The sequence below is a fragment of the Hirundo rustica genome, chromosome 6 (genome assembly GCF_015227805.2).
Source record: "Hirundo rustica isolate bHirRus1 chromosome 6, bHirRus1.pri.v3, whole genome shotgun sequence".
In the NCBI taxonomy this organism is placed as follows: Eukaryota; Metazoa; Chordata; class Aves; order Passeriformes; family Hirundinidae; genus Hirundo; species Hirundo rustica.
Window position 1 is genome coordinate 59,185,959 of NC_053455.1, and position 24,142 is coordinate 59,210,100.

A 24,142-nucleotide genomic window follows, 5' to 3' on the forward strand; every position below is an offset into this window, starting at 1 on the left:
GGGGAGGTGGCTGTGGCTGTGGCTGCCTCGCCGGGATGAGGTGTGGGCACAGGTGGGTATCGGGAGCTGGCAGTGTGGGTGCTGCTGAGGGCACACGCCCCCATTGAACCAGACCGCCTGTCCTGTCCTCCAATGTCCTGCCCCAAAGTCCACAGACCCTCCTCAAACCCTTCCCCCAAATCCCCTTTACCTCCTCCCCACATCCACTCTCTCTGTAGCCCTTCCTCTTCCTCCCCACACCTTCTCCCCGTTCTCCCCTCCCCACAGTCCCCTTCCCACGTCTCCATCCCAGATCCCTCTCCCCAGACCCTTTCCCCCCGCTTCCTCTCTTGCCCCCGTCCTCCCGCCCGCCAGGGGGCGCCCCGCTCCCTCCCCTTCCCGTCGTGCCCCGCGCGGCCGAGGCGGGAACGCGGCGGCTTAAGATGGCGGCGGCTCTGGCGGCGCGGAGCTGCCTCGAGCTGAGCGCGGCCGGCCGGGCCCCGCCGCGGCCCCCGCAGGAGCTGCTCTTCGTGCCCCCCGGCGTCGCCCCGCTCCCCGCCGGGCGCTACAGCGACAGCGCCGGCGGCTTCTGCTACCAGGAGAGCGCGCAGCTCGGGGCCGCCACCAGGAATCGCTGGGTGCGATGGTGAGTGCACGCCCCCGTCCGCCTTGCCTCGCTTAGACCCTCGTCATCCACGCCTCTCCCTGCTCGCCCTGCTGAGACCCTCCTGTCCCTCACATCATCCTCACGTCTGCCCCTCTGTTCCCGCAGGAGCACGTCGGGGGACGCGGTGGAGCTGGTGGAAGAGTCCCTGGACGTGAACCTGCTGAACAACGCCGTGCGGCTGCGGATCCAGGGCTGCCCGTTCCTGCCGGGCGGGATCCACCTGTGCGAGGTGCAGAGTCACCTGGTGGTGCTCCTGGTCACGGCGCAGACGGTGCACCGGCTGCTGCTCCCGCACCCCGCCCGCCTCTACCGCAGCGTGAGTGCCGGGACTGCCGCCGGGGGCCGGGGCAGGTGACCCAAGGTTTGGGGGATTTAGCCGTGTTTTGCTCAGGAACTGCCCGGGTGTCCAGCTTGTGTCATGTGGATTGTGGCGACGCTGGAGTTGAGCTGCTGCTGGGAATGAGCCTCGGCTTTTCCAGAGCCCTTCCTGGCTGGGTTGTCTTTCTTGTTTTTTCCTCATCTGAGAAGGCTCTAGGCTGATTTTGTCCGGGTTGGAATATGTATTTCGTGTGGCACATGGTTCCTAGGCAGGGTTTTTAAGGTCTCTTCTGGCTGAAACATTGCAGGATTCCATGGTTCTCTCCACTTCCTCTGACTTTTCCTCTTGTGCCTGCTTCTTACCAGGCTCTTCTCTCCTCTTGGAGAGCTTCTCTTCTGCTTTTAGGGCTCTGGAAAGCTTTCCCAGAGGATGACCCTGTGTTGTGGCAGAGCTGCTCTTCCTGGGATTTGTCACCAGCGGTTTTCTGTGGGCTATCCCAGGGATTTTTTACCGGAAAAATCCTTTTTATCAAGGAGGCAGTTGCCCTTCCATCAGTATCTGGTGTTTTTTTTCTTTCCTGTGCCTTAGATATGCGTGCTCAGGATTGGATGTTTTATGGAATCCTCTAGGATCACAGAGTCCAGCCAATTCCCCAGCATTGGCAAGGCCACCCATGTCCCCAAGGGAACTCCGCTACCAGAGCCTGTTCCAATGCCTGATACCTCCTTCCATGCAGGAGTTTTCCCTCCTATCCAACCTAAACCTCCCTTGGCACAACTTGAGGCTGTTTTCTCCTATTTCCCCCCCAGGAGCTGATAACGGAGAGCCAAGTGCAGTCCGTGTTTACAGATATCAGCAAAATCCACATCAGGGATCCCTCCAATTACTACGTGATTCCCAGCGTGCCGGGGCTGGCTCCCAACTCCGTGGCCTCGGCAGCCTGGCTGAGCAGCGAGGGGGAGGCTCTCTTCGCCCTTCCCTCTGCCTCGGGAGGGATCTTTGTCCTTAAGCTGCCTCCCCCCGATGCGCCGGGTAAGGATCGGGCGCTATGACCCCCTCTCCCACCTTGGGATTCCGTTTCATGTTCAGTTTTGATTTTCCTTTTGCTTTTGAAGGAAGCGTTTCTGTCGTGGAATTGAAGCAGAGCTCGGTGGTGCAGCGTTTCCTCACAGGCTGGATGCCCACTGCCATCAGGTGAATGCCTGGAGACGGATGAACGGGGCTAATTTTGGCTCTTGCATCCCCTCACCTGGAATTTTTAGCTCGAGCCACACAGGCACCTATAAATACTCCACCCAGAAAAGGTTAACGGGGTCACAGGAGCTATCAGGATACGGAAGCTGGGAGCGGAATGCTGGATTAGCAGGGTCCTGCTGATTCCATGTGTCTGTGAATATGTTCTCTAGTAATTGGCCTCCAAGGATTTGCCCAGGATGTGGCTCGCAGCCAGCATGGATTAGGGATTACTGTGCCCTAGTGCTGAGGAGCCAGGCGCGTTCCTGACGGCCAGAGGTTACGTGGGGATCACATGGATGCTCTGTGGTGGGTTGGGATCGTTAGGGTGGCTTAGAGTACACAGCTGAATCCTGGGGCCTTTTTCTTGGGATTGGGAGCGAGTCCCTTGATGCCCTGAGTGATTTTGACCATCGAGGGCTGTTGCCTGGGGGCTGGCAGGATCCTTTCTCATGGCTTCTTGGATCCTTGTTAGGGGCTGGCAGGATCTGTGCTGCGATCTGCTTGGATCCTTTTTTCCCCTCTGGATCCTTTGCCTGTGTTCTGCAAGTACCAGGCTGGGGATGGGGAAGTGGGAATGTGCTTCAGTTCCACCAGAGCAAGTGGAGAGCTGGGTGACACTGGTGTGGTGGATGCTGAAAGATTCCTTTCTCCTGATCTCACCCACCGGTTTATTTGGATTTAAGCACGACGGTGGAACCCCCACTGCCTTGGATCTGTGCCCCTGCCGTGATTTTAGAATCAGGAAATCCTGGAATGGTTTGAGTTGGAAGGGGCCTTAAAGCTCATCCAGTCCCACCCCGTGCCTAGGGCAGGGGCACCTTCACTAGACCAGAGTCCAGGATGGGTTTGGACATTTCCAGGGATGGGGAATTTTCTTTGAAGGTGCTGATGTAACCCCCGATTTTCCAGAGGCGAGGGCGGCCCCTCGGATGTGCCCGTCAGCCTCTCCGTGCACTGCCTGGATCATGACGCCTTCCTCTTCGCCCTCTGCCAGGACCATAAGCTCCGGATGTGGTCCTACAAGGTGAGCAGAGCCTGGGTTTGGGGAAGCAGAATGGAGCCCAAGGAATCACGGCTGAGTGCTTGGCATGGGTCTGTCTCCCATTGAATTGTGGCTGTGGCTTCTCCACGCCGGGATTTGGGACAGTATGTGAGAACAGTCGTGGTGTGTGTTTGTAGCAGTGTCTGTGAAGCGAGGGGTTTCCTGCCCGGCCTCATTCCTGGCATAAGGGTTGTTTCCAGACCTACTGGAGCGTTTGGGAAGGCGGGCAGGAGCGCTTTGAGGCCTGAGGAGCCATCCCAAATGGATTTTCTCCTGCTTTCAGCAGTAATGAAAGTGTCTTTGTCAACAAGAAGTTAATAAAAGCCTCTTGCTCCGGCTATTGAGTGCCGAAGCTAATGGAGCAGCACGGTGCTTTCACGGCTCAGTGGCACTGGAATGTGCCGTGGGAGGGAGGCGAAGCTCTACCCTGCGTGCCTGGGCTCCGGCAGCCCGTGGGATTGGTGGGAAGGGGGCCCAGGTGAGCTGGGAGAAGCCAAGGAGTGGTTCAGGTAAACGTACGGAGCCTTAATTAACATTCATTGTGGAAAATTCTGGGCGGGTGGCATCTGGAAGGGGAAGGAGAGGAGGGAGACGAGCAGTTCCTCAATCCAGAGGGTTTCCCGAGCCGCCCTCCTGATATTTTGGCTGTTTGCAGGATCAGATGTGCCTGATGGTGGCGGATCTGCTGGAATTCATGCCGGTCAGCAGGGACCTGCGGCTGGCGGCCGGCACCGGGCACCGCCTGCGCCTGGCCTTCTCCCAGTCCCTGGGCCTTTACCTGGGAGTCTACATGCACGCTCCCAAGCGAGGGCAGGTATGGAGCCGCGTGCTCTTCAGGCTGCGGGAAGAGGAGTCGTTCCCCTAGGACTTGGGTTTGGAAGACAAGAAATAGGGAAAAGTTTCACGTGGGACCCTCTGGAGGGGTCGGTGATTTCTAAATAAACGTTTCTCCCCTCACAACATTGCGGGATATGTGTGCCCGAGCCCCGGGAGGAGAATTCCCTGTGTGACTGAGCTGAACCGTGAGGGCTAGTTCACTTGTTTACCTCCTGCTCCGTGGGAAAAGGCAAGGTCCAAAAGGAGCTAAAAGCATGGAAATGCTGATGGTGTGTTTACTCCAGGCTCCTGGGAGTGTGTGGGTGCTTCTGCGACTTGGGGAGAGCTTTTTTGTGGCGAACGATAAATTTAGCAAGACGGGAATGACGGCACAAACCAGGCTCATCTGTTGGACAGCTTATCCCTTTCTCCAGGGAATTCCCACACGGAACGAGAGCGTGTAACATGAGTCCTGCTGTCCCACGAGTGCTGTGCTCTGCTCTGGGAAGAACACGCAGAGCTGGGCTTGCAGCTGGGGAACTGGGGCTTTCCCACCTTAGTCTCCCTCTTTTCCCACATCTTGAGGTCACTGGCAGTGCCGGGTGTGGTGGTCTTAACAGTTTTTCAGGTTTAGCGTTTGGAAAGACCCGGGAGTCCTTCGGGTCCAGGCAGGGATGAGTGTCCTTGGGGAGGAGGGTGAAGCCAGGATGTCTGTCCAGAGGGTCCAGTGGTGTGCTCAGCTCACCCCTCTTGTCCTCTGCGTTCTGTTACCCCTAGCACCGGGCAGGGAGATGGACTGGAATGATGAGAACGCCCTGGGAGATGTGTTGGTTTAGTCCTTCAGGAAGTGATTTATGGAGGTGCGTTTGTAGTTTTGTGTCTTCCAGCTGGTGAGCACTGAGAGCAACCGCTACAGCCTTGACCACATCTCCTCCCTGTTCTCCTCCCAGGTGAGAGCTGGGGCTGGCCCCCAGCAGGGAGAGGCCTGGACTTTGGGATTTAAATCATAGGGACATAGGATGGTTGGATTGGAAGGAACCCCTGAAAGCTCATCTTGTTCCAACCTCCTGCCGTGGGCAGGGACACCTTCCAGTATCCCGGGTGCTCCAAGCCCTGTCCAGCCTGGCCTTGGACACTTTCAGGGATGGGGCAGCCACAGCTTCTCTGGGCAACCTCTGCACCCTCCCAGGGAACAACTGCTTCCCAATATCCCATCTGAATCCCCTCTTTTTCAGTTTAGAGCCACCCCCCCTTGTCCAGACTCCCTCTCCATCTTTCTTGGAGGTTTCTTTCAGGTACTGGAAGGGGCAAATCTGTTCACCCCAAAGCCGCCTTCTTTTCCAGGCTGCACAATTCCCAGAGCCTGTTAAATTCCACAAGGGAATGTTTTGCTGTTGTCAAATACCCACCTTTTTCTGCTGTGCTCTAATTTGGGGATAAAAAAGGAAATGGTCTCTTTCCCTCTTTCCTAGGAGACTCTGGTTGACTTTGCCTTAACCTCAGCCGAGATCTGGGCGCTGTGGCACAACGAGGAGAACCAGACTGTCGTGAAATACATCAACTTTGAGCAGTGAGTTTTGGGCATGGGTCACTGGGATAACTGCAGGAAAACCCGGACAGAGCTCCTCAACTTAAGAGATTTATACTCGGGCTGCCGGAACAGGGAAAATGTAAAAAGCCAGGCAGCAGGATTGCTGAAAGTGGAGTTTGAGCGTGGCAGAGGGAGCGTTGTGCTTCTCCACAGCTCCTTTCAAAACATCCAGATGGTCCCTTCCAGGAAAAAAAAACATGTTTTGGGGAGATGGTGATTGGAAAGGATCATCCCTGAATATAAAGCTGAGAGGGTGGGTTGGTGCAGAGCCAGGGAGTTGAACAGTGGGTGAAAAATACTCTGAGCATGCAAATTTTAGGAAAATAAGCTACTGGTCTGAGAGTTGCTTGCGAGCTTGTGGGATGGGCAGAATGTTGATTTAAATGGGATTCCCACCTGTTCCGCCAGTTTATGGCTAGGAATGCCTGAGTTAACCTCTCCTGCCCAAAGCTGTCCCTTGTCACTGCGCAGACCTCCTGTTTCCACACCCAGAGGGCTGTTTTTGCTGATGAAAGCCGCAGGTTTGGGTCAGGTGGATGCCAAGCTGATTCCAGGTTTGTTTCCTTCCAGGAATGTCGCAGGCCAGTGGAACCAGGTGTTTGTGCAGCCTCTCCCTGAGGAGGAAGTGACGGTCCGACAGGATCAGGACCCCAGGGTGAGCCAGCTGTAGGACAGCACCAAAAAATATCAAGGTCACTCAGGAGAGAAAGTGGGAATAAACAAAGTCAGGAGCGTGCAGGAAGCCATTTTTGGTCCCAGATGGGAGCAGGGTGTGGACAGAAACACTGATCCAGGGGATGACCTTGAGAATGGGAGGAAAGACCAGAAACAGCAGCCTAAATGTTCTACTCGCTGTTGAGCTTCCTTAAATTGTGATCTTCTTGCAGGAAATTTACTTGGAATATCTCTTCACGCCGGGCCGGTTCAGTAATGCGGCTATCCAGAAGGCTTTGCAGGTAGGCGAGAGGGAATTTGGGATGCTCTCTGTTCATCCTCTTAGCCCCTTTGGATGTGAGGCATCAGGATTCCTTAGAGCTCTTGCCAAGGCATGTTTTCTTTGGGAATCCCTGGAGTGGGTTGGTGGCTGCTGGGCTGCACTGCAGCTGCTGTGTGCCCGCAGCTGGAGGTGGAGCCTGGACTACAGATAATTGGGTTTTTTCCCCCTTGGATAGCACAGCGAGTTGCTGAGGTTGTTTTTCATTCCTGCTGATTTAGCCAGGAGAATGGGGACTCAGCGCCCCGTTGTGGTGCTGTTAGTCAGGTTATGTCATGGAATCGTGGAATTGCTAAGGTCAGAAAAGCTCTCTGAGATGGTGGAATCTGAAGGTTCACTCCAGCACGGCCAAGAGCACCACTAACCCATGTCCCCAAGTGCCACATCGCACGGGTTTTAAATCCTTTGAGGTGTGGTGGCTGCACAGGGCTGCGCATCCATGTATCCCAAATTTAGCATCCAGCCCTTTCTTTTAATACTTCCATCCCACAAAGTGCTGGCTGATGCTCTTGTCCTGCTTTACCTCACCCAGTGCTGCTTGAACCCTTGGTAAGACTTTTATTTTGCCTTAAAATCCAAGTTTCCTGTGCTGCTTTGCAGATCTTTTCTCAAGGAACTGAGAGGCACATGGATCTGACCTGGGATGAGTTAAGGAAAGCGGTCACCTTAGCCGTGGAAAACGAGGTGAGATGGATTTTCCTTCCAGGATATCGTGTTGTACCTGGGTGTCGTGATGTTTTAGACGCCAAGTGACCCCACGCCTTTGTTCATCCTTTATTTCTCCAAAGGGAACGATGTAACTTTTTTAGAGTTGCAAGGCTTCGTCCTTCCTGCCTGGGATTTCCTTTCCCTCTTGCGTTTTTGGAATCCTGGTTGTTCTGTCTCTGCTCCCTGTGGGCACTTTGGTCACCCATCACACGGCACCCAGACTGCCACCCTGCAGAGCGGTTGCTCATCATTTTGGAAGAGAATCCAAAATAGTGATCAAATAATCCAAATAACAATTACTAGGGGCCCTACCTGAGAGATCCCTGTGTTCTTTTTGGGTCTGAACTTCTCTTGTTTCATCCTCTTCTTGTTCCGCTCCGCTCTTACTGATCGCCTTGTTCTGCTCCCGCCAGTTCCAGGGCAGTGTGACGGAGTACGAGTGCTCCCCAGAGGAGTTTTGGCAGCTGCAGGTGGAATTCTGGTCCAAGTTCTACGCCTGCTGCCTGCAGTACCAGGAAGCTCTTTCCCGGCCCCTGGCCTTGCACCTGAACCCCTACACCAGCATGGTGTGCCTGCTAAAGAAGGTGAGGCTGGGTGGGGGTGAGATTCCCTGACCGAGTTTCTCTAGAGGATTTGGGAAGCTCAAGGACTTTCTCCTCACCTCTCAGGGCTCCGTGTCCTTCCTCGTGCCCTGCTCCTTGGTTGATCATCTCTATCTCCTCTCCAACGAGCACCTCCTGACCGAGGATGACGCTGCCATCTTTGAAGGTGAGAATACTCGGAGTTTCTTCCCTCCTGTCAGAGATGTGGGAGCTTCCACAGAGAGCCCTTGAAGAGCTCCTGATCCACAGTTGGGTGGAGATGGTTTTATTTTGGCTTTGCAGGGATAGTTACTTTGTGAAACTTGCAGTCGTGCTCACACTGGCAATTAGAAAATAGCGTCAAGGCTGCCAGTAGAATCATGGAATTGTTTGGGTTGGATGAAATTCTTCCCTGTGAGGGTGGGGACGCCCTGGCACGGGTGCCCAGAGAAGCTGTGGCTGCCTCATCCCTGGAAGTGTCCAGTGCCAAGGACAAGGGTTTGGAGCGGTCTGGGATAGTGGAAGGTTGTCCCTGCCCATGGCAGGGCGTGGGACTGGATGGGCTTTAAGGTCCATTGCAACCCAAACCATTCCAGGATTTGTGAGATGTTTTCACATCAGCTGGGGAGAAGGGGCCGTGCTGTTCCTTGTCTCCGGGAAGTGAATGCCAGAGTATGGAAAACATGTCATTAATATTGTCACCACAGTGCCCTCTGTGCTTTGCTGGCCCTGGAATGCCGTTTCACCAAGAAAAAGGCAACGGAAAATGTTACCTAAGCTCCACTTTCATGCCTGAGTGATTTTTATATATTTTTATAAAGCAGGATCGTCATCCGTTTGGTTGAGCTTTTTGTGGAGCAGAGAGAAGGAAAGCTGGAGGCCTGGGCTGGATTTGGGAGCCCCAGCAGTTCCTGCCCTGGCTGTTTTAGACAGTCACAGTCTCAAAAAATGGGATTTAATTTAAAATCTCACCCATAAAGGATTGCAGAGCCGAGCTGAGCTATTTTTTTTTTCCAGGATATGTATTTTTTTGCACTAATTATTTTCTTTCCACCTGTGGCTGGAAAAGATCCCTTGGAGGGAATTTAATTTTTTTATTGTTGCGTCATTTTTTTATTTTCCGAATAATAAAGCCCAGATCTTTCCCTTGTCAACTCCTGAGCTTTGATTTAGCCTCATTGTTATTGGGGAAGGTTTTGTGCAGGGAAATGGGATCAGTCTGCTGTTACTGTTGATGGGAGCTGAACTAACTGGCTTTTGCATGGTCTTCCCAACTTCCCTTGGAAATCTCTTGGAAAATACACAGTTAGATTCTTTCATTGCAGATTTGGAGATGTCTCGTGATGTTGTCTGTCTTGTCCAGTGCCTTCGCCTGATCGGAGAATCAATTTCCATGGAAATGGCATTCATCATGGAAATGGCTTGCTCCCGCCTCCAGCCTCCAGAAAAGGCTGCAGAGCAGATCCTGGAGGACTTGATAGCTAATGACACGTAAGGAGATGTGTTTTCCAGAAGCTTCTCAGGGTGGCTGAGCTGGGATTGTCCAGAACCGTCCTTGCTTGACATCCAAGGGCATTTGAAACGCATGGGCTCCTTGCCCTGTGCCCCAGGAGGCTTTTCCAGGGATGGGGACCGTGGTTTGGTGTCGTTGGCAGGGTCTTCCATCCACAACCTGGAGAGCAGAAGAGGGACAAATTCCTGTTAGGTGTGGAAAGAAGTGCCTGGAGACAGTAGGGAGAGGTCAGAGCCTTGGTCAGACCGTGTCATCCTGTGTGGTTCCTGTGCTAACCCGAAATCGAAATTTCCTTGTGGAATGCCAGCTATCTGGCTGTTATTTCCTGGTAGCCTGAGGGAGTGGAATAAATAGACTGGTCGCTGCAGGCGCTGTAATAAAACTCACAGGCCAGCCAAGGATTCCGGTTAGGAATGCCCAGGCTGATCAGATACTGATCCTCGCTGGAAGGGAGTGTAAGGGAGCCCTCTTCAGTTGGAACCTCAGGCTGCCTTTCATCATGATGAAGATATTTCTGATTTTGCAGGGAAAATGTGATGGAGGATATCCACAGCAAACTGCAGGAGATCAGGAACCCCATCCATGCCATTGGAATGCTCATCCGAGAGATGGACTATGAGACAGATGCTGACATGGAAAGAGGTGAAAGCTTCTGGGAAACGCCGGAATGTGTCCTTACCCTGGGAATTTTCCCTGCCTTTGTGGCTCCTGCCTCACCTGGGTGGTTTTCCCCCCCGCAGCTCCTCAGCTGGCGCTGCGCATGAGCCTGTCCCAGCTGTTCGGCAGCGGCACCGCGGCGCACGTGGTGTGCGGAGGGGTGGCCAAGATCTGCACCGTGCGCTTCCTCCTCTGCCGGGACCTGCTCATCCTCCAGCAGCTCCTGCTGCGCCTCGGAGATCCCGTGAGTGCAGCCCCCCGCGGCGCTGCTGCCTGCTCCTGGCTGGCGCTTGGGAATGCCGGTGGCGCAGGGCGGAGCTCTGTCTGCTCCCACGGACTGTTGGAATAGCCCGAGGCTTGGGCGGGTCCCGCTCGCTCCTCCAGCTGCTTTTGTCTTCCTAAGCAAAGCAGCCTAATTGCCTTTATTCCTCGATGAACATCCAGGAAGCAGGAAGCCAAGCTGTATTTGTGGGAGGAGGGCATGGATTCCAGCCTCCTGTGTGATTCAGCACATAGGCAGCTCTCCCGGCTATCTCCTGTCCCTTTCTGGGCACCCGTGGCAGCTCCATTCTCTGGCAGCACCCTCCAAGGCTATAGTTTGAGCCCCTTGGAAGCTGCTCCAGCCAGAGCAAACGCTCCCGGTGTTTGGAGTGGTGGGATGGACTGGTCTGGGTCTGTCCCATCAGGTCTGAGGCCACGTGAGGCGTGCTGCTGCTGCTGCCTTGGATGGACACAGGGATGCAAAACAAGTCCCCAGACAAGGACAGCTTTGTTTAAACCAATATTATTTACTTAGAAATGGCCGGGAGTTTCCTGGTTGAAAATAAACCCCTTTTTCCTGGATAAGGTTGTCCTGGTAGCGCTTAAGGTGCATTGCAAGGTGCCCTCTGGAGCTGGGCTCTCCCAGACCATGAGGCACGTGAGCTGCTGCTTTCCCACCTTGAGGTACCCGTGTCCTTCAAAAGCTCGGGTTGTTTCATCTCCTGTGACTGGTGCTCTTTGCTGGAGCTTACGGAGATCCTGAGGTGCCCTCTGCAGCAAAGCCGTGATTTCAGGAGCAACAATCCTCAAATGCTTTGGGTTGGGAGGGACCGTAAAGACTGTTTAATTCCAAGGCTGGAATTTTTGCCACTAGGCCAGCTTTCTCCAAGCACTTTCCAATCTGTCCTTGAACAATTCCAGAGGTGGGACAAGAGTCCTGCTGGTTCCCTCGGAGGGCTGAGTTCCTGCTGGGCTGTTGAGCACCTTGGGGTTCACAGAAGCTGGGCCTGACCCAAACCTCTCTGGTTGCCCTTGTCCCGCCGTTGCTCCAAGTGTGCCAAGCTCTGTGCTTTCCTTGCAGATGGTTTTGGGAGGGGGACAGCTCTTCCAGTCCCATCAGGACTTGCTGCACCGCACCTCTCCCCTGCTGCTGTCTTACTTCCTGATCCGGTGGGCGAGCCAGTGCCTGGCCTCCGACGTCCCTATGGACACGCTGTAAGTCTCTGCCTGGCCTGGCTTTGCTTCCTCCTTAATCCACCTGAAATGCCCTTCCTGGTGTGGAAAGCAGGTGGTTGCTGTGGGAGCATCACTCCAGGAGCGCCGGGGAGGATCTTCTTGCCTTCCATGTTCTGAGCTGACTCTGCCTGGTGCTAAATCCGCCCTGCGAGGCCTCGCTGCTCTGCGCTCCGTGGGAGTTGAACAATGAGCGCAATTAAAGCGGGAGGCGTTTTGTTGTCTCGTCACTGATGGCTCCTTTCTTCCCCAGGGAATCTAATCTGCAGCATCTCTCCGTGTTGGAGTTAGCAGACACCACGGCTGTGACACCACACAAACTGGGTAAGGTGTCCACGGATCATCAACTCTCCCTTTCTGTTATTTAAGCCCGTCTCTGCCACCTGAGGGAAGTGCTTTATGCAGGGAGCTAATGGACTGTGTGGTTGAATGACCCTGAATTTAAGTGGGGATGTTTGTCAGGCTGTCCACAAAAAAAAAAACAAAACAAAGGATCTTGGAGCATTGAACTCGGATTTTACTCTCAGCCTGAGAAGGGTGGGAATACGTCACTCAGAGAAAAATTTTTATTATGACCCTGGCAGCATCAGCCAAACTTACCCCTCGTGTACTTTAGTGGCTGTAGTAGCTCAGACCAGGTCTGTCACAGAATCCTGGAATGGCTTGGGTTGGAAAGACCTTAAAGCTCATCCAGTTCCACCCCCTGCCGTGGCAGGGATACCTTCCACTAGCTGGAGTGTCTCAGAGCAACCTGCTCCATCCAACCTGTCCTGTTCTCCAGCCTTTACCCTACAGCAACCAGGAACACCAGCTCAGGGAGGCATGAAAATGTAGAAGTACTCGCTCAAAACGTGTTTGAAAATGTGGAAATAACATCCCCAAAACGTTGCAGCTGATATTTGGTTCAAGTTTTTAAAGTTTTGCTGCAAAGATGTAACTTTTGGGTTAATTTTTTATTGGGAGAATATAAGGCAGCCTAATTAGGGAAATGTGGGCCTTGAAGTGGTTCCAGAGGGAGGAGGTGAACAGGGATGGGAAGGAAACATGCAGGTAAGAGCCTGCTGTGACTAGTCAGCACTTGGAGGCTGAGACACTTCAGAGGGAGCTGGGGAAATCTGGGACAAGCAGGCAGCAGTGCCACGTGTGAGCTGGGAAAGAGCTTCCTCCACTTTCTGACACCGGTGATCATCCGAGCCCCAGCTCTCCCCGGTGGAGAGTCTGGGTGCAGGGGGCAGCTGGAAATGTCAGGGAGGTTGAAAGCATCCTTTGTGTGTGCCGCTGTCGTGGGCTATTTCTTGGCTGGCTCGTGAGGAAAGTCCTGTTTGGCCACTGTTCTTTGGGGAATAATATGTGAAACTTAGGGAAGGAGGTGGCAGCTCAGGGAGAGGCGTTGGGAACAGTAAGGGGGGATTTTGGGGTGGGGCTGGAATGAGGAGGGAGGGAATGGAACAGCCAGCTCAGCACTCCCTCAGCCCTGTCGTGCTGGAAAGCTGCAGCTGGGCTGGGAATAACAAGTGGAGAGGGAGCAGAGCCCTTTTTTTGTGTGTTTTAATTGAGCTGCGGTTAATAAACACTGCAGGATGGGGCACTTTGATCTCCTGCTGCTCCCTCTGACTTAACCAGACGGCAGGAGAAATCCAAAACCAACAAGCTGGAGTGTGGAACGTGCTTTTGGTTTGCCCTGACTTCATCTGTGCAGTTTGGGCTGATGAGCACAGGACAGGGTGGAAAACCCGGGATCTCTGCTGCAGGCTCTCTGCTCAACTGTTCCTTCAACTTGTACTTTTAGTGTCCGGCCCTCAAACAATCGTGGAGCTCTTCTTTCAGGAAGTGGCCAGAAAACACATCATATCCCGACTCTTCCTGCAACCAAACACCTCTTTGGCTGAGACAAGCTTGAACTGGCCCCACCTTATCACCTCAATAGTGGCTGATTTTCTGCCTCTCCTGTATCCTTGGCTGTGAATCCGTTGCCGCTGAGCCGCCTCAGTTTCAGGTGGAAAATCAGTTTTCCACCCCCAAAATTTCCAAGACAAGCCTCCTGAAGCAGTGAGGTTGTTGGCGTTAAATGGGATTTATGGGATTTATTCAAGATTTTGCAGATTTCATCCTGTTTAGGTGCACGATAAAGGATTTGAGATTTTGACTTTAAGCCCCTGAGCTCTCACTACTTGACTTGGTGGGGCAGGATGCTGGGGGATTTGGAAGCGTAACAGGAGTTGGGGATTAGATGTACTGGTGATTTTGTGCTAATATGGATAAATCTTATTACAGAATAATGATTTGTATAAAGAGCAGCTTAATCTTCTCTCCTTTCCCCCCACAAACGGAGCATGAGAGGCATGTTGGCTTCCAGAGTGGTTCTCCAAGCTCTCCAGACTGGATTCTCCTGTGTTCCTTAACCTCTGCTCAGATGGCCCAGCAATCCCAGCTTCCTCTTCCCGGAGTGCCTGATGGGAAGCTGTCAGTACACCCAGCTCCAGGTGAGTGCATCGTGCCAGCCCTCTCACAGGTGCCGGAAAACTCCCCAAAACATAATCTTTCCAGGTGCTGGAGTTCTGCTTTCCCCTCGTCATGAAGTCCTGGGACGGTTTGGGTTGGAAGGGACTTCAGAGCTCATTCAGTTCCATGGGCAGGGACACCTTCCTTTAGACCAGGTTGCTCTAAGCCCTGTCCAGCCTGGCCTTGGACACTGCCAGGGATGGGGCAACCACAGAATCTCTGGGCAGCCCTTGCCACGGTGTCCCCACCCTCAGAGGGAAAAAATTCTTCCCAATATCCGATGTAAATCTCCCCTGTTTTGGTTAAAAACCACACCCCCCAATCACTGCTCTCTTAGCTGAGACAATGCTGCAGAGTGTTTGATGGGGAGTGATTTCAGATCATGGATTCCCGGAGCAGTTTGGGTTGGAAAGGACCTTAAAGCTCATCTCCTTCCACTCCCCTGCCAAGGGGCAATAATCTTCTGCATTTTCTCTTTCATCTGTTTTCAAGAGCATCCAGATACTCAGGTTTATGCTGCTGTTCCCTTTCCATGGAGGAGTTTATTCTCCCAGGGCTTGTCAGACCGCGTGACACCACGCTCCTGAGACGTCTTTGCAGAGCCTGTTTAAATATCCCAGCAATCCTGGAGCTTGTTGGTCCACAGCCTTTCCTGTACCACCTTTGCCCATGATTGCCCATGGGTTCAGAAGGATTTCTTCAGCCCAGAAAGGGCTCATCTATTAAATATCCTCATTAGTGAAAAACAGTGTGAGGAACACCTGTCATCATTCCATCCCTGGCTGCTCCCGGCATCCCAGTAGCAGGGGGGACGGTGAACTCCTGGTTTCCAGGAGTTTTAGACCGCTGTATTTTAGATCACTGTTCCTCCACCTCTCTCCCTGTGCTCTTGGCAGCTGGAGTTGCTTGTGCTCGAGTTCTGACCCGCACAATTCCTTGTCTGCAGCTCCACGTGATGCTTTATCCCTGTCTGGGCATTCCTGGAGGCACCAGGGCCAGGCAGGCTGTTAGTGACGACCTGGTTTTCAGCAGAACCTTTTATCCTCCCAGCCCCTCATACCTGGGGGCTGAACTGCTTCCTTTTGTGTTGCTGCTGAGAAGATCTGAGAGAAGAATTTCAATTCTTCAGAGCTTTTGGAGCAGCATCTTCTCCCTCCTGGCATGTGTGTGCAGGCTTTTGAATCTCCTCGCATTTCTTTCGCCTCGCTTTTGTCTCCTCCAGGCTTTTATCTCCACAGAGCCCAGCTCCTCCTCCTCCCCACTGCCTTCTGTTCCTCTCGCTGATCCCAGTCGGTCACGAAAACTTGGATTAAGTGCCTTGACCCCGGGGAGATAACAGCAGCTTTGCTGTGAGCATGGTGACCTGAACTGTGGGGGTACAGAAAGCTCCTTGCAAGGAGCAGGCGGTCACGGGGACGGTCTGGTGACAAAGCAGAGGCCTGGGACACGGGCCAAACCTCTCCGTGTGTGACATGCTGGAGCAGGATTTATCCCTTGTAGCCGCTAATCCAGGCAGTCAATCCGAGCTCCGGATGCGTCGCCACGTGGTTTTGAGAGGACTCGTGGCCAGGAGAGGTGAGGCAAGAGGTGCTTGTGGTTTGTGCACCTGTAGAGGTCACTTGATTTCCAAGTCCTCATTTCTCCTCCCAGCTCCTGTTGAGTCCCACGGTCCTGCTAGCAGGACGTGGCTGCTTCTCCAAGGATGACGAGGATGCTGTGCTGGCACAGGCCCAGGCTCGTCATCTCTCTCTTTATCTGTGCCCTTGGTGCCACCGGCACTCCCTCCCACATGCTGTAATCCCTGTGCTTCCTTGCCTGCTGGCCCTCTCTCCTGCACAGGTATTCCCCTTCTAGCACCCGCCTTGCCCACTGTACTGCAGCCTTCGCTCTGCCCTCCGCATTTCTCCTGCTGTTCCCTGCAACAGGATGTAGGAGCTGTTTCTGAGGTGCTTCATTCAGACACTGGAGCTGTTTAGAGCAGTTTTTTCCCTGAAGCATGATGGGGATATCTTCCTTCTTACAGGGCTGGAGCAGCTCTGCTCTGGAGAAGGGAAGGCTCCAAGGTTTCCTGGGAGCCTCTTCCAGTGCCTAAAGGCGCTCCAAGAGAGCTGGAGGGGGGCTTTGCACAAGAACCAAACTGACAGGACAGGAGGGAATGGCTTCATACTGAGAGAGAGCAGAGCTAGATGGAATATTGGGAAAAAAATGCTTCCTCAGGGTTGCTAAGGCCCTGGCACAGGTTGCTCCAAGAAGCTGTGGCTGCCTCATCCTTGGAAGGGTCCAAAGCCAGCTGGACAGGGCTTGGAGCAACTGGGGATAGTGGAAATTGTCCCTGCCTTTCACAGGGACATGGGTGTGGATGGGCTTAAGGGGTCCCTTCCAACCCAAACCATTCCAGGATTTCATGATCAGCATCAAAGGCACTTTGGGGCTGGAAAGACCAGCCCTCGAGCTGGAGAAGCAGGAATTGTCTGATCACAATAACTAAAGGGGCCACCAAAAACTTGCTGGTCCTGGGTGCCTGCAGATCACAAGCTGGCACCGACCTGAATCCAAACTCCCATTCCTTGTCTCCCGCAGGAATACATCCGACTACTGCAGCCATGGTGCCACGTGAACATGGGCTCCTGCTGCTTCATGATGGGCAGGTGCTACCTTGTCATGGGTGAAGGGCACAAGGTGAGGCCTTCCCAGGATCTGAAACTTCTTCCTTTGAGAGGGAGGAGATGCACAGGAAAAATCCTTCCCAAGTTCTGCCTCCTTTGGGAAGGGATGGGATTGGAGCGACATGGTGCCATCTGCTCTTGGGAAGATCTCACAAGCTTGGGACAGGCAGTGTTGTCCCCTCACCTCTGCAGCAGGTGGATAAGTCACCTGAGGGGACGGCGAGCTGATTCCAGGTCTGCTTCCAGGCTTTGGATTGCTTCTGCCAAGCTGCCTCTGAGGTGGGAAGAGAAGAGTTCCTGGACAGGCTGATCCAGCCCGAGGAGGGTGAGGTGGTCTCCACGCCACGCCTGCAGTACTACAACAAGGTACGGTCCTGAGCAGGTAAACTGGCACCAAGTCCTGCCACACCGGAGAGGGAATTCCTGCTCGATCCCTGGCTTTGAGGGAAGTGACTTGAACCTCAGAAGACTTAGCTTTTGGACTGTGGAACGTCTGTACCTGTACTTCCTTTACCTTGTTTGGGGGTAATGACAAGCTGAGTGTGTGAAATTCAGGTACTTTCCACCTGTTGGTTTCCTAATAGCCAAGGACTTTGTTATCCAGCAGAAAAAAGGCAGGATGAGATCCAGCTGCTGGAAGCAGAGGCCAGACGTGTCCAGGCTCGTTGTAAGATGCTGCCTGAGGCAAAGGTTACTAAGCTCTGAGGCAAATTAAAATTAATATGTTTAAACTGAGATAGGATCTTTCTTCTGCATAATGCCGTGGTTCAGGCAGGCTGCAAGCCTGGAGCTGGGCCTTTGCTGAGGGATCCCCTGGCTTGAGGATCCAGAAAACTAATCATTAATGCTGAAAAGCTTCAAAGATCCCCCATGCACAGTGGTGCATCCTCCAGAGAAGCTGTAACCTGGTCCTGTTCTGCTGGGATTTCATCCAGATCCCTGCGATTTACCCAAATGCTCCCTTTTAAAGTCTAATCCCTTAAAAATCTTCAGGGGCAAGAACAGCTCCTAAAATAAACCAACAAAACCCCTCCTGCCGGCTCTTTAGTGGAGTGTTCTCCTCCCCCAGGTCCTTCGCTTGTTGGAGATGCTGGGTTTGCCGGAGCTGGTCATCGAGCTGGCCACCCTGGCCATCATGGAATCAGCAGATGACTGGAGAAGCCAGGTACAGACACTTCTTTCCCAGCAAGCTCCTCCTTCAGGAAACCTCTTCCACAGGAATTTCTTGCTGGTTTTTATAACTGACTTGCGCTGTTTTCAGGCTACTTTGAGGACCTGCATCTTCAAGCATCACTTGGATTTGGGGCACAATAGCGAAGCCTACGTGGCCTTAACGCAAAACCCGGATCCAGGCAGGTAGGTGACAGCCTTTTTTGAAGGCCAATGGTCCCATTTTTCCATGAAACTGAAAGGAAAAGGACACTTTAGGAGAGGGCATGACCGCTGTGTTAAGTTAATGTGTAGAGGTGGGTTTAAAAAGGTAGAGTTCATTTTCGGATGTTCGTCTGAAGGACACCTGCTACTGGCACCCTCTCAAAAGAGGAAAATGGGAGGGAAAAAAACCAGGGAAGAGACTGAAGGATCATGTGTAGCATTCTGTGTTTAAAAGGCTGTAGGAGCCAAGTTGGTTTTGTTTAATAAAGAAAAGGTTTAGTGTTGAGTTTTCAGTGTGAAAAGTGAGCTGGGTGGAGAAAGCTTTATCCTAGCAGAGAAAAATGTTGGAATAACAGGGGAGAAATAGGAATACTTTTTGACCGATTCAGGGAGGGAGGCTGCCCTCCTGAGAAGCCTCTCCAGAGAATCTCTGCTTCCAGCACAGGAGAAACTTGAAGGTTTAAGTTGGTTCTAAGCCAGGGAAAAAAACCTGCCGAGCTCATCCGGAAGCAGATGTCACAAAGTGGTTGTTTGTGGCTTAAATCCCATGTTTGTTCCTGCTCCTGGGTTTATTCCTGCTTCCCTCTGCAGGCAGCTGGACTGCCTACGCCAGCTAGTGGTGGTTCTCTGCGAGCGCTCCCAGCTCCAGGACCTGGTGGAATTCCCTTACGTGAACCTGCACAATGAGGTAATCCTGCGCTGGGATCACGGCTCGGTGGGGAGGGGCACAGCCTTCCCTTTAAAGGGATTATGGACCCACCGGAGCCTCCATGTGCTGCAGGTCGTTGGGATCATCGAGTCCCACGCTCGGGCCGTGGATCTGATGACTCACAACTACTACGAGCTGCTCTACGCCTTCCACGTGTACCGGCACAACTACCGGAAAGGTAAAGCTTGGGATGGGCGCCTTGTACCTGCCCACCCGCCTGGGACACCCTTTCCCTGCCCCTGCCAGGTGCGTGGCCTCTCCAGGCTGGAGGCTGACGCGCTTTTCCCTGCTTTCAGCTGGGACAGTGATGTTTGAGTACGGCATGCGGCTGGGCAGGGAGGTGAGGACGCTCCGTGGGCTCCAGAAACAGGGGAATTGTTTCCTGGCTGCCATTAACTGCCTGCGGTTGATCCGCCCGGAATACGCCTGGATCGTGCAGCCAGCCTCTGGAGCTGTGGTAAGGATGCTGGACTTCGTGGAAAGGAGCTTCCAAAATCCTTTCTGATGGCAACAGAGACGTTGGGCGTCTTAATCTGCTGCTCGTGGCCGACTGTCTTGCCCTGCTCATCCATCCTGTCCATCACCTTTGTGCCATTCCCCTCTTTTCAGGGAAGCGGGGAAGCTGGGTAACTTTTGAGACTGGGCTGGTGGATAGAAAGGGGAGTATATCACCTTGTGTTGGAGACAGCAAATGTTTTGGGGAGTGTGAACAGCTGGAATACCAGTCCAGAGGAGAGTTAGTGTAATGGGGGTTGTGTTTCAAATCCCAGTCAGGGCTCAGGCTGCAGCCTGGTCACCTGATCCTGATGTTCCTGATAGCTGGGGATGAAGTAACCTGAGTTCCCAAGGGGCTGCACAGCTTCCCTGCTCCAAATCAAGGCTTGAAATGGAGAGCTCTTGTTGGGATTTATCCTGTCAGTGATCTATCCTTCAGAAACCAGGTGGGTATAAAACCTCTTTCTGCTTTTTCCTGCAAGTACGAGCGCCCCGGAGCGTCCCCGAAGAGGAGCCACGATGGGGAGTGCATGGCTGTTCCCAGTAAGTGTCCAGTCCTGGTCCTTCCCGTGCCTCTGCAGCTCCCATGTGAGCTGGGAGATGGCTCAGGGCAGATCCTGCCTCCACCAGATCAATAATTTGTGGGATTTTAAGCTCATTAACTCTCCCAGTGTCTCCCAGTTGCAACACGTCGCCACTGTTCCCCAAAGAGTACAGCACTTTCCCCAAGGGAACAGCTATTCCCCAAGGAGCTCCTGTGCCTGCTCCTAACAGCTTGATTCCTTGATAGTACTCTTTTTTTTAGTGGAAGTAACTTTAAAGTAATGTGGAAGTCATTTAAAACAAAGTCAGCTTTTTGAGGCAATTTCTAATTGTTCAAGGCTGTTTGTGCCCTTGGAAATCCTGTCAGGAATAAGCTCCGCCTGTGTCTGCCACAGCCCAGGATGTGGGATCAGGTTATCCTCAGTGTTCCAGAAGGAAGATTTAAGGTCAGGTATTTTTAAACCTGCTTTTTCTGAAGAGGATTTTTTGTTGGTTTTTTTTTTTTTGTGGTGTGTGCCTGGCAGGCAAAGCAGCAGCTGTTCCCAAATATTATCTAACATCTGGAGAAGGAGCAGGGGGATGGTATCAAGGACATAAGCACAGTCAAGGGAGCAGGGAAGAGTCAGCAAATCCTGATCATTCTTCTGGTGCTTTTTGGGGTACGAATCCTCTTAGGATGGCAGAGGGATGTAGAGATGCTTTTTCAAGGGCTCCAGGGAGACCTTGGAACCTCTTCAGTGTCTTCGGAGTCTCCCAAGAGAGCTGGACAAGGCATGGAGTGCCAGGACAAGAGGGAATGGCTTCACACTGACAGAGGGAGGGACTAGATGGAATGTTGGGAAGAAATTCTTCCCTGGGAGGGTGCAACCAGCACAGGTTGCCCAGAGAAGCTGTGGCTGCCCCGTCCCTGGCAGTATCCAAAGTCAGGTCGGACAGGGCTTGGAGCAACCTGGTCTAGTGGAAGATGTCCCTGCTCATGGAAGTGGATGAGTTTTAAGGTCCCTTCCATTCCGTGATTCCACGACGTTCTGCACAGTGCCAAAAGAGCCCTTTTTGAAGTACTGAGAGCCCAGTATCCATCTGTTCCAGCCACTCGCCAGATCGAGATCCTGGAGCTGGAGGATTTGGAGAGGGAATGTCTGCTGGCACGGATCCGGCTGACCCTGGTGGAGCACGACGTGTCGGCAGCAGCAGTGGCAGGTGAGGGCTGTTCAGCCACGCTGTCCCCTCCCTGAGGCAAATCCAGAAGCTGCTGGGGACCATCAGATTCCTATCCCTGCTACGAAATCCAGCCACTGACTTCATCAGGAGAACCAATTTTAACTTTTCCACCTTTTTTTGGCTTTTCCAAGCTCTGGGGGTCTGCAGTGGGGCTGAGTTGGGACAGAAAAAGGCATTTTGGGAATCATGGAAGCATAGAATTATTAAGGTTGGAAAAGACCTCCAAGATCATCAAATCCAACCTTTTTAATTGCTAAAAAATTAATTTTCCTGGACACTCCTGCTTTGTGGAATGCTGCTAAAATGTTGTGAGAGTTGTTCCTTTCTGGGAAGCAGGAAGGTAAAACTCTCTCACCTGGAGTCTTTTAGTACCTGTGGTACAAGTTACACAACGTGTCCAGATCTTTCCCCTCTAAATGTCAGGGGGAGGTGACTTCCCAGTGCGGGATTGCAGGGAAAAGATGGAACAGCTGCTTTGAGGGCACAGTGGTGACGCAGGGAGCCAAGTGCCACAGTTTCTGTTCTGGCAGAGCTGATGCGTTGTTTGCTTGGATACAGTCCCCTCCCTAACCTCAATGATCTTGGGGATCTTTTTCCAGCCTTAACAATTCAATGATTATAAACAGCAGCAGCATTTGCCTGTCGGGTATTGCTACCTGTGTCCCTCTCCAGTTCCTCTCCATCAGGGACAGCTCTGTGGGTCACAGCTGCTCTGTCTAGTCCCTTCAGGGGTAGCTCCTGGGCTCATGGGATGCTCTGGAAGCCAGGAAGGCCTCCAGCCATGGATTGAGGAGTACTGCTGCAGGGTGTTGGAGGCTGTTGGCGCCCTGCTGCTGCATCTCTCTGTGAAGAACACAGGGCCAGGCCCTGGTGAGCACTGAGGTGTTACTCAGGGAGGCTTTACCTGCTCTTCCTCCCCTTCAGGCAACTCCACGCCTGAGGAAACGGTGTCTCTGCTGGTCCGGGCCGGGCTCTTCGACTCGGCCATCACGCTGTGCCAAACCTTCAAGCTGCCCTTGACGCCCATCTTTGAGGGCCTGACCTTCAAGTAGGTCCGGGTGCCCTCCCACCTCAGGGGATGCAGGGCTGGATGGAGGGATGCAGGGGCTCAGGCTCTCTCCCTGGCAGTCCAGCTGGGTTGTTCATTGGGAATAGTCCTGCAAAGGGTGGCTTTGATATCGGTGGGGAGGGGCTGGGTTCTGAAGGGACCCTCCCTTCTCATGGCTTTTGGTCGTGCAGGTGCATCAAGCTCCAGCTGGGAGGGGAAGCGGCACAGGCAAAGGCCTGGGACTGGCTGGCAGCAAACCAGCTCTCGGCTCTGGTCACCACCAAGGAGTCCAGGTAGGTTTATCTCCACAGTTCAGGAGGAGGATCTGGAGGGAGGAGCTCTGTGTGAATACAGAGGGTCACGGATCCTTAAAATCCCTTAGGCCAGAACTGTGGGCACAGGATGTGGGGAGAGCTGTGCTTCCACCCTGTCCCCACATCACCTGGAGCACACAGATGGGGCAGGAGCTGCTGGCATGTGTTCCATGGGGAATTGTTTCCTTGCAGTGCCACAGATGAAGCCTGGAGGCTGCTGTCATCCTACTTGGAGCGTTACCCCTCCCAGAACAGCCTGTACCATCGCTGCGTCATCAACAAGCTCCTGGCACACGGGATCCCTCTGCCCAACTGGCTCATTAACAGCTACAAGGTGAGAACAGGGAGATAGCTGTCCCCAAAAACCCCAGAATTCCAGCTGTCCCAGAGCTGCCAGATCACCCTCACTCCAATGGACGCCTGCCAGAGCAGGTTCTGTCAGCCTGGTCACATTCCCTGGCTGAGTTTCCCTCTTCCTGGCAGGAAGTGGACGCTGCTGAGCTGCTGCGCCTGTACCTGAACTACGACCTGCTGGAGGAGGCCGTGGATTTGGTCCTGGAGTACGTGGACGCCGTGCTGGGCAAAGGGCACCAGTATTTTGGGATCGAGGTGAGCTCACCCGCTGTTGGGATGTGGCGGGATCTTCCTCAGGGACACGATGTGAGGGTTCCTGTCCGTTCCAGGTGCCTCTGTCCCCGGCGTCCCCCACGATGTGGCTTCCCTACACTGCCATCGACCAGCTGCTGCAGGCGCTGCGGGAGAGCAGCGCCAGCGAGAACAGCGTCGTGGTGGGTACCGAGCTCCCACACAGCGGGATGGGCTGGGATGGGTGGGGGGACAGGGTGGGATCCCTCCTGACTCCTCGCCTCTCGCAGCTCTACGAGAAGCTAAACGACAAGATGGAGGACTACCAGCAGAAGGTCAGCGTGGCCACCATGGAGCGCCTGTACTGCCGGCCCTAGTCCAGGTGACATCCCCAGGAGTGTCACCGTCCCACCCCGCGGTGCTGGTTTTACCCATTGTTTTTCCATGAGGATCCAGTGGAGGGAGGTGGAGCGCCGATGGGCATGTCCCCTCGCTGTCCCTTTTGCGGGCAGTGGATGAGCGACAGAGCTGGGGGGTGTGTGTGGCCGTGACACCCCCTTGCTCTCTGCCTCCTCCAGACATGGAACTTTTGGGAATTTCTTTTATTTATTGGTATGTTTTTTGGATCGACTTTAATAAAATGGAAGTGTTATTTCAGGCGTGCATAAGGAGGACTTGGTGGGAAAAGCGGGAACTGTGGTGCTCCTCTCCAGGGGTCATCCCCATACTGCCCTTGCCCTGTAGGGCTGGAATACAAGACAGGATGGGGTTTTAGGGCCGCGGGGAAGGATGCAGCTATATGCCCAGTGGATATAGCTCGAGGGATGTTCAAGGGAAGGGGGTATAGGATAATAAGGAGCTATAGCCCCCAGGGAGAACTATCGGATTGTGTTACAGGATAGCGTAGGACCACGCCCCTGGAGGGCAGCACAGGGCTGTGGGGCAGGACGGCGCTCCGGGATAGGATGGACATCTAGGATCATGGTGTGCAGGACGGTGCCGCAGGGCCGGATGGAGCCGTTACCTCTGGCTCGTGCCCGTCCATAGGGAGCGCGCGCTCGCATCCCGCCCCCAAGGGCGCGTATCGC

At 53.6% G+C, this 24,142-nt stretch overlaps 1 protein-coding gene across 2 annotated transcripts; it reads left to right on the forward strand.

Moving 5' to 3' along the window:
• The first annotated feature begins 422 nt into the window (after window positions 1–422).
• NUP160 (nucleoporin 160) lies at window positions 423–23,711 on the forward strand. Of its 2 annotated transcripts, XM_040066279.2 has the most exons (35): window positions 423–625; window positions 752–962; window positions 1,775–1,997; window positions 2,081–2,159; window positions 3,111–3,225; window positions 3,899–4,057; window positions 4,932–5,009; window positions 5,532–5,629; window positions 6,221–6,305; window positions 6,538–6,606; window positions 7,245–7,328; window positions 7,766–7,936; window positions 8,021–8,120; window positions 9,259–9,424; window positions 9,973–10,088; window positions 10,187–10,347; window positions 11,446–11,579; window positions 11,851–11,921; window positions 13,387–13,546; window positions 14,011–14,080; window positions 16,680–16,778; window positions 17,012–17,131; window positions 17,835–17,930; window positions 18,027–18,121; window positions 18,731–18,827; window positions 18,921–19,026; window positions 19,145–19,305; window positions 19,826–19,886; window positions 20,976–21,086; window positions 22,032–22,155; window positions 22,347–22,448; window positions 22,662–22,803; window positions 22,953–23,078; window positions 23,153–23,257; window positions 23,345–23,711. In XM_040066279.2, the coding sequence occupies exons 1-35, from the start codon at window positions 423–425 to the stop codon at window positions 23,429–23,431; spliced, it is 4,185 nt and encodes a 1,394-aa protein (XP_039922213.1). In that variant the 3' UTR covers window positions 23,432–23,711. The 2 variants fall into 2 exon arrangements, 1 of the variants encoding a protein (XP_039922213.1); XR_005701206.1 differs by lacking the exons at window positions 22,032–22,155; window positions 22,347–22,448; window positions 22,662–22,803; ... (1 more) ...; window positions 23,153–23,257; window positions 23,345–23,711 and adding an exon at window positions 20,225–20,332.
• Window positions 23,712–24,142: the final 431 nt, after the last annotated feature.